The sequence below is a fragment of the Puccinia triticina genome, chromosome 4A (genome assembly GCF_026914185.1).
Source record: "Puccinia triticina chromosome 4A, complete sequence".
Classification (NCBI taxonomy): Eukaryota; Fungi; Basidiomycota; class Pucciniomycetes; order Pucciniales; family Pucciniaceae; genus Puccinia; species Puccinia triticina.
Window position 1 is genome coordinate 5,002,158 of NC_070561.1, and position 8,649 is coordinate 5,010,806.

General features: G+C 48.4%; 2 protein-coding genes across 2 annotated transcripts; both read right to left on the reverse strand.

The window, feature by feature from the left end:
• Positions 1 to 1,524: 1,524 nt before the first annotated feature.
• Positions 1,525 to 3,157, reverse strand: PtA15_4A576 (uncharacterized protein; the record flags this gene model as incomplete). Its single annotated transcript, XM_053168474.1, has 2 exons — positions 1,525 to 2,938; positions 3,009 to 3,157. The coding sequence occupies 2 exons, from the start codon at positions 3,155 to 3,157 to the stop codon at positions 1,525 to 1,527; spliced, it is 1,563 nt and encodes a 520-aa protein (XP_053019680.1).
• A 1,982-nt stretch (positions 3,158 to 5,139) lies between these two features.
• On the reverse strand, positions 5,140 to 6,976 carry PtA15_4A577 (uncharacterized protein; the record flags this gene model as incomplete). The annotated part of the gene is made up of 5 exons (XM_053168475.1): positions 5,140 to 6,124; positions 6,273 to 6,449; positions 6,522 to 6,585; positions 6,686 to 6,790; positions 6,874 to 6,976. 5 exons carry the CDS (start codon positions 6,974 to 6,976, stop codon positions 5,140 to 5,142), a joined length of 1,434 nt encoding a protein of 477 aa, XP_053019681.1.
• Between the last annotated feature and the right edge of the window lie 1,673 nt (positions 6,977 to 8,649).

An 8,649-nucleotide genomic window follows, 5' to 3' on the forward strand; every position in this document is an offset into this window, starting at 1 on the left:
CATCTTGGCAGTATGATGAGGAGCAACTCACGTGAACATTTCTGCTACATTGTATTTACATATTTACTTCTGGTCGTGCAAGTTCGGCGCAGCTTGGATCCATGCGATCACCTCGAGCATGTGTTACATCTTTTATTAGACACTTCGGGTCCAGGCTTTTAATCTGAGCTAACAATGGTGCGCATATTGATGTATTATCAGGCTGGTTTGTTGTCCGGATTAAAAAATCGTACATCATTCACATCTATCTATGTGCTTCGAGATCGCTTGGGTCAAACCAACCGCTTGATCGATTGCCGGATCTAAATAATTATCCTAAACTGTGCCATCTATACAATCATCTGATTTTGGCGGCTGATTCTGAAATGATGACATCTCCGCCATCAGATGTTTGATTTACATAACCAAGTTCCAATCCGACCAATATATGGTGCAAAATCTTACCCCTGTTCTCTCCGACAACGATTTTGCCCGGTCGGAAAAGGGCGCTTTATCACACCTTGCTGGGTGGCGCAGTTGGGCCTCGTGATGTTGACAGATTGATGACTTTCCTTGGCACTAAAATGCCTGCTGAAATCTGGAGGTGCGGGGGTAAGTCCCACCGGGTCTTTGAGGCTCTATCTTTCCGCCCCCGGCCAGCAAGGTTACCTTGCCCTCCGGGAGTAATACCGGCAAGCCAAAAAGGCTGTACAATCTTGCTGACTGGAAGCAATCCCTGCCGGCAAAAAGGTTGTGCCACCGTGTCGCAGGGCTACTGGCCCTCCTAACTTAACTAAGTGCCTCTATTGGAGGGGGGCCTCTGAATCCGGGACTTAGTTGAGTGAGAGGCCCTTGCGCCGCGGGCACAGCTCTTTTTTTAGCTGCTCCGTCCTCCACTGAGGAACCTGTCTCTCGATTGCGGGCAACAAAAAACTCGGCATGTGGGAAAATGTTGGATTTGAAAAATACCTCATGCGCGGAGTGTTTAAAAAGTGGCACTGGGCCGACCCCCACAATGCGCGACACACTTTTCCCAGTGTGCGAAATATCTCCGAATTTTATTTCTACTTTGTCCAGAGAGACTTTTGCTTTTACAAGGCCTGGGGGTGTGATTGATATTAATGAGTTGTGCCTATATCTGGCTTGGCAGAAGGGCAAAGAGCGCAGGAAATAGCACATATTGAACTTATTAAACCCTAGTGAGAACAGAAGGGAGGAACTTGCAAGAGAAAGGAGGATGACACGCTAAAGGCAAGAGGTGATCTTGACAGTAGGGTACAAGATGCAGGCCTCAGACGAAGCAAAATGCCTAGGTCCCAGAGTTTTGGACTCATGAAGGTGCCTTTGCAGCAGGAAAATTACGCCATTTTTTTCTTTTCAAAAAGTGGGAAATTTATATAGGAGTTTACTAAGCGTTGTTCGAGTACCTACCGAGGATGACGAAATTTCAGCTTGTTAAACAGGAAGACACGAAGAAGCTTGAACGAAGATAGGTGACAGGATGGCGAACCAACCAGAATGCTTATAAGCGATGGGTCGATCCATCTACCAGCCAAAGAACCGCGCTCGCCGGCCCTTTTCTGAAGGCTCTTCCGCCAGTTGAGACTGTGTTTCAGCCCATTCGTCCACCTGGCCTTCGGAATCAGAGCTTCCCGAGTCGGTGTACTCATCGCCCCGCAAGAATTCAGTTCGGCCAAGATGTTGCTCCCCCCTGGCGGCAATGTCGGCTTCGACTGGAACCGATTTCCTCCGGGCGTAGTGTGTCCTTGAATGCTGGGATTCCAGACTCTGCTCATTCGAAGCGTTCTCCATGCTAAGGAATTCGTTCGAGTCGATCGATGATCGGTCCTCCTGGTCGTCGTCCTCCTTGGTGGGCTTGAACGAAACTCTTTGGTATGGTGAGGAACCAAATGGTTTGTTGGCTTTTCCAAGTACGCCAGGCCGGGAATAGGGCAGTACACCGCTGCGAGGCCCCTCTTGAGCCAACGGAAGATTATCACCACGTCCGCTGTTTTGGCTTCTCATCCAAGCATAACGACCCAAGGCGCCCGAGGTGAATCTGTTGTTCGAGCTCCCTCCCTTGATTGCTACCGGCGTGGGTTGAGAGATTTGTGGATTATTTGAAGTCGGCATTGCGTACATCCCGGGCTTGAGATGAGGCCCGAAAGGCCTTCGGTTCATTGCTGTACGTGCGACAGCTGGAGAGTTGAGAATTGGCTGTAGGGTTGGCGGCTCGGCAGGATAGTTGTTTGGGATAGTAGTTTGTGGCGGGACACTGTCCGGCTCTTTGTTTTTGTTGTAAGAGCTCTGCGAATTGTGGCTGGAGTCGTGGGGAAGCAACGTCGTAGATGAAGATGAGGAGGCCATCCGGGTGATCGACTGCGCATCGTCACGGGGTTGTTCTTCTAGGATTGGGGCGGTCGAAGAAGTGTGACTAACATCGGAGCATCGTGGCGCAATTAGTGTTTCTGAAGTGGTGTTGAAGGTTACTCGACGGCTTTGTTTGAGGGTGCTACCGCTTTGATTGTTCATCATCATCATCATCCTTTCTTGCTGCTCCTGGAGTATTCCTGCCGACACAGGTCGAAAGCGATCGAGGTATCTGATCATGCACCACGTTAGGACTTGGACAAACGATATCGTAGCGAGACCCAATGGCAAGTCCATCAAAAGACTGCTGAAGGAAAACTTCGTCTTGTTTTGATTTTGCTCGCCCACAAACGGCGTGATCGACGCCAGAAAGCCGCCCACCAAGGCCGTACTGCACATCATGACTGACTCCATGAGAATATAAATCATGAGGATCCGGTAGAAAGATCTTTCCCTTATCTTTGATTCGATTAGTTGATAAAAGAAGTGGTCGATGTGCAGCTGAGGATATATGCTTTCTAGGGTTAGCCACACCGCAAACGTAATCACCATTGTTAAGGTGGCGCCCAGTGACGAGACAAATACGGCCCTGGAGCAAATGAGTAAGGTCAGTTTCTGTACTTCATCTAAAATTCCCCGTGACTCAAAGAGAGACTTACCTAGCTACTCCAATTGCTAGCGGCTTCTTGGCAGTAAAGCTGAACAACAGGGCATCGCCCATGGGAATTGCAGCTATCGTTGAAGCGTAAGCCACGAGGAGAAGATTTTGCCACACGGCTTGAGCATGATCGGAGGCGAGCCCTAGCATTTTAGTAAGCGATATCGGTTCCAGTCTATCCACCAAAAAAGCACTTTTTGGGACTCTTTCGTTTCGAGTTTCCTTTTTTTTTAAGAAAAAATATGGCTTGGAGTGTTCTTGGACACTAGGGCGTTGTCGACTGAGCTGAGGACATGAAGACAGCGAGGTGTGTTGTTTCAATGTGGAAGGTAGGGATAACAGAGTGGCGAGTGACGAGACTGGCGTGCTCAGACTGATAGGAATCACAACAAGACGAGGAGTTCAATAGATTTCAGTTTGGACATACGAACAACCTTGTGCTTTTGCTTTTTGCTCCTCCTTCCTTTTTTCTGACTGCCGGCTACCTTGTGACGAAGAAAGGAAGGCATATAAAGGGCAGTTGCAAGTTCAAGTGCGGAAAGTGGGAAGTAGGCAAGTTGCGTGATAGAGGATTTCCCCCTCATGAGCGCCAATTCACCTGGACTGGGGGGCGGTCGTATGCTTCAAACTTGCTTGGGATCCTCCAGCTTGTCATACAGGCTTCGATGAGAACCTTGTGTGAAAGGCATCAAATGGAATTCTGGCTTGAGCAGATAGCATTCACAACAAGGACGACAGCAGGGACTACCGGACAGTTGTGATTCCTCATCGACGAAATGTTACGGCTAGCTGGGGTCCAACTCAATCCAACCTTGTTATTCATGGTATCTCGGGAAGGATCGACAATACCTCGTGGCAAGGGTCGTTCAGTGCCGCCCAGGTAAATAACGTGTCCCAGCACGCCATAGCAGCATTCTATTTCAAGCATCATTACGCCTGGCAATTTACCGCCTCTCTTATGCGTTCTGCGGTCAATCCCTCGTAGGCTCAGCCGGCAAGAGAGTTGTGGGATGATGAGGGTAATGATGGTTCTTTCCGAGTGGCATTTATGTGCCACTATTGCCTGCTCACGACACCAGTGAGGAACAGGTCGCGCGGAAACGTCAGTTCGTCTCATCACTGGACTTGCTTTTTCAACATTAATGAAAAATATTGCTGGCAGCAACAAGCATTTGTCGCGCGTGGAAAGCGTGAAAGTTTTCGAGATCGCAGTGCCAGAAGTCGGAGAACTTTCCGGCGTCAGAGGATCCCGACGGGTCACTTCACCCCAATCATCTAGTTTCCAGAGGTATTTGCACACAACAGAATCTCGCAGAGTTCGCTCGCCCAAACCACGCAATTGTACCGCGGGGCACCTTGGACCAAAATGTTAAAGTTGAAGGGAGGGCTAAACCTTACTTGCTGGTGCAAATCAATTGGGATCGAGTTTTCACCCGCAAGCAAGGTTTAGAGTGGAGGACTTCCCGGGCGATCTGGGACCCCCGCAGATGCCGGTTTAGACCCGAAAAGGCTAGATTTTCGCTGGGAAATCAAGCTTTTTGGGCTCTGGATCACTTCTGGGAGACCCACAGATCTTGACGGGAAAAGTCATCCAGTGTCCTACTAAATCAAGACTTTTGGGCCACGGGAAGCCTTCCATTGACTTTATCTCGTGAAAGCTGGCTTGAGCAGGATTTAGCACAAGAGAGTTCATTACATAGATTGAGTAACTAAGGGGTGCATAGTTTGAGGGCTTGACAAAATTAATACTAAGAACACTATAATTCAAAATGCCACCTGAACCGCCCACCATACCCTATTCGAGGGCACCAGGTATTGTTCAATGGAACGGGGTGGCGATGAGTTCAGGTCAGGTCAAAAAGTTCAGACCATGCAGAACAATACTCAGACGGAGAAGTCAAACAAACATCTCGAGTGTACTGATGTCAAGCGAAATTTCTTATATTGTGATGAAGTTTCAGTCATATGTAAAGATTTATGTATGGACAGAAAGGGAAGAAAGAAAACCGTTTAATTGGTTGTGTTTTCTTGATGTATCCAGGCAGGCCATGCAGATTTTTCTAGATCACTTTCGAAAGACAAGGGATATTTTCTTTTCTTTCCTTTACAAAGCTAAACGGAGGGTTGAAAGATCAGAACAGTCGAGATACCAAGCCAGTGCCGACAGTTTTACCACCCTCTCGAATAGTGAAACGAGATCCGGGTTCGATGGCGACTTCGTGGACCAATTCGCAAACCATTTCGACGTTATCACCCGGGAAGACTTGTTTCTCGTGGCGGTCTTTGACTTCTTCTGGGAAGGTCAAGCTGACGGTGACGTCACTGGTCCGTAGGAACAATTGGGGTCGGTAGTTGTTCATGAAGGGTGTGTAGCGACCTCCTTCATCCTTCGTCAAGACATAGATACTTGCAAGGAACTTCGTGACTGCTTTGATCGACCCAGGCGCCGCGAGGACCATTCCTCTCTTGATCTGTTCACGCTTGAGACCTCGTAAAAGGGCACCCATGTTGTCACCCGCTTCACCTCGCTCCAGCTCTTTCTTGAACATCTCGATTCCCGTCAAGGCCACCTTTTGGTTCATTCCCAGACCGATTAGTTCTAATTCGGTACCCTTGGTCACTGTTCCTCGTTCGACTCGGCCGGTAACAACAGTGCCTCTTCCGGGGATTGAGAAGACGTCCTCGACCGGCATCAGGAATGGTTTGTCTAAGTCTCGAACCGGCTGGTCCAACCACTCGTCGGTAGCTTTCATCAATTGCTTGATACTTTCCACTCCGATCTCTGGGTTTTTACCTTCGAGCGCACACAGAGCTGAGCCCTTGATGATCGGCGTCTGCTCGCCATCGAATCCGTAACTTGTTAGAAGGTCCCGCATCTCCATCTCGACAAGCTCCAACATCTCCGGGTCATCGATTTGGTCGACTTTGTTGACATAGACAACCAGCTTTTGGATCCCCACTTGTCGTGCGAGTAGGAGATGTTCTCGGGTTTGAGGCATCTGTCCATCTGTAGCCGAGACCAGGAGAATCGCGCCATCCATCTGAGCCGCACCAGTGATCATGTTCTTGATGTAATCTGCGTGACCTGGACAGTCAACGTGAGCATAATGTCGATTTCTAAGATCGAACAATAAACGTAAGAGACATATCAGACAGTCGATTCAAAGAAGCCAAACTCTGTGGGGTTAATTGACGCAGTGGTTTGTGTGATGATCAAGGCGTACAGAACGGCATGCAGAAACAAAAGGGGTAGATTCTGACATACTCAGTCTCGTATTCGACATGGGCAGTAGAGATTGTAATTCCTCGGGCTTTTTCTTCCGGTGCTTTGTCGATTTGCGAATAATCAAGGAACTTGTTGTTTGAGTTCAGAGCCGCTAGGGATTTAGTGATAGCTGCTGTCAATGTTGTTTTTCCGTGATCGACGTGTCCGATGGTCCCACTGTTTTTTATTCACCTTAATATCAGTGACTGCGAGACAAACATCAATGTGGTCAACCAGAGAGAAGCTTACATGTTCATGTGTGGTTTGTTTCTAGTGAATTTCTTGGATGCTTCTGCTGCGTATGAACGAATGGCTGATGTTGTTGATGAAAGAGAATGTGAATATAAAATTCCAACCAGTTGTATTATGTTTTTTTTTTTTAGATTTATCAATTTTTTTATTTGAGGACCCACCAACGGAATGAATAGGGATAATTGATCTAGGGTTTCTTGGCGAACGGCACCTTGACTGGACACACGATAGACCGGAGCTGGTTGAGGAGATGTTCCGGCATTGGACTGTGAAAATGAGACCAATGTTCCGATGATCAGTCAAGTAATCTGCTTGGCTCATCTCGCAGGAAGAAGGAATGTCGACTTACCACCGAGTCGAGATGATGAGAGCACGCTGGATGTTCTGCTGCCGGGTAGGACTGCCTTGTTAGCAATCCCCTTGAGTATCGTATTTCGGCAGATGGAAGACATCGTTCAGTTCGGGTATGTATGTGGCAGTCTCCCCTTGGTTCGTGGTTATCTGTAGCGCGGTGTGTTTGTGGCTCGGCTTGTTCCGCCATCTGTTCAAACTTTTTCTTCGATCGACCCCGCCCTCGCTACATGCATCCTCTTGAACCGCACGCGGGTGGTTCCACTCCACATATATGCTCATGGCGGGGCACCCCTGGAAGTGGGACTTCGAATAAATCTGAAATTCCAGATTTCGCAGGGGAATCTGGAATCTGGAACTCTGGATCCCTCCGGGGAGCTTCGGGGACCGAGATTTCACTGCGAAATCTAAAATCTGTCGGCTCAGATCTGGATTTCCAGATCGACGGGACCTCCAGTGGAGGACTTCCCGTCAACTTTGAATAAATCTGGAATTCCAGATTTCGCAGGGGAATCTGGAATCTGGAACTCTGGATCCCTTCGGGGAGCTTCGGGGACCGAGATTTCCCTGCGAAATCTGAAATCTGGCGGCTCAGATCTGGATTTCCAGATTGACGGGAAGTCCTCCAGTGTTGATTTCTTGGAAGGAGGATCAGGGTGAGATCTCCACATCACACCAATCACGAACTTAACACAAGTCCCTCCCTCACGCCTAAGCTCGGGGGGGGGGGGGGGGGGGGGGGGGCGAAGGGCTCGCCTCCTGAAGGGAGGGACTTGCACCTAAAGTCGGCTTACGAGGGGGAGAGCTACCAGCCAAATGGCTGGGGAGTGATCTCATCCCACTATATCCCCCATTAGCCTTTGGATAACCATCTGGCCCTTGGCACCATTAGAAGCGCAAGGCTCCAAAGATTCTTAGCACAGCTTGAAATTCCAGAATAGCTCCATCCCCTCCCAGTAATCTTTGTGTAAAAAATGCCATTGTAAACAATCCAACCCTTTCAGGACTGGATATCCAAATGGATAGATCTGGTGCTAGTTACATACATAAGTATCACACAGTCTTGCACTCAAAACACAGTTAAAAAATCAGATACTATGTATTTACCCAGCTCAATGTCTCAACAAACCGTGAGAGGGTCTGTGAACCAATGATCCGAATGGTTACTGGTCTGTCAATCTGTACTTGGCAAAATCCAAGCATTGGCTGAATGCAACCCGCAAGCAACTGCTCATTTCAAGTCAAATCGCTCCAGAAAGGCAGTAGAAGATGCCTGAGAAGCAAGGCTAAAAATCTGTCTATTTGGAAGCACTTTCAACAATAATGGTTTTATTCAAGGAGCTTTTGAGTCTAAAAATTGCAAAAATTACATGAATTTCTCAAAGTGCTCAGGCCACGCGGCCAACTTTGGGCGTAAACCTCTCCTACGGAGAGTCCCTTTGGGACCCCCGTTTGCGAGGCTTTGTTAAGCTCACACCAATCACCGGGTGCAAAAGTGTGACATGAATGTGGATCAGGTTACCCTGTCCTGCAGGTGTTACATGACATCCAGCACCTGTTAAATTACAGGTCAATTTGTACAAAAGCTGCCTGACCTGTCACATGCAGAGTGACTGTGCACTGGATTTCACAGAGTTGTCATTCTCATGACAGCTACATGACTTGAAGTCATGCATTTCTGACAGGTCATGGCACACACAAGTCTGTCATGACTTGTGACAGGACTGTGTAACCTGTAGCTTAGGCCCCGTTTGGCAGGGCGCAGCGTGATATG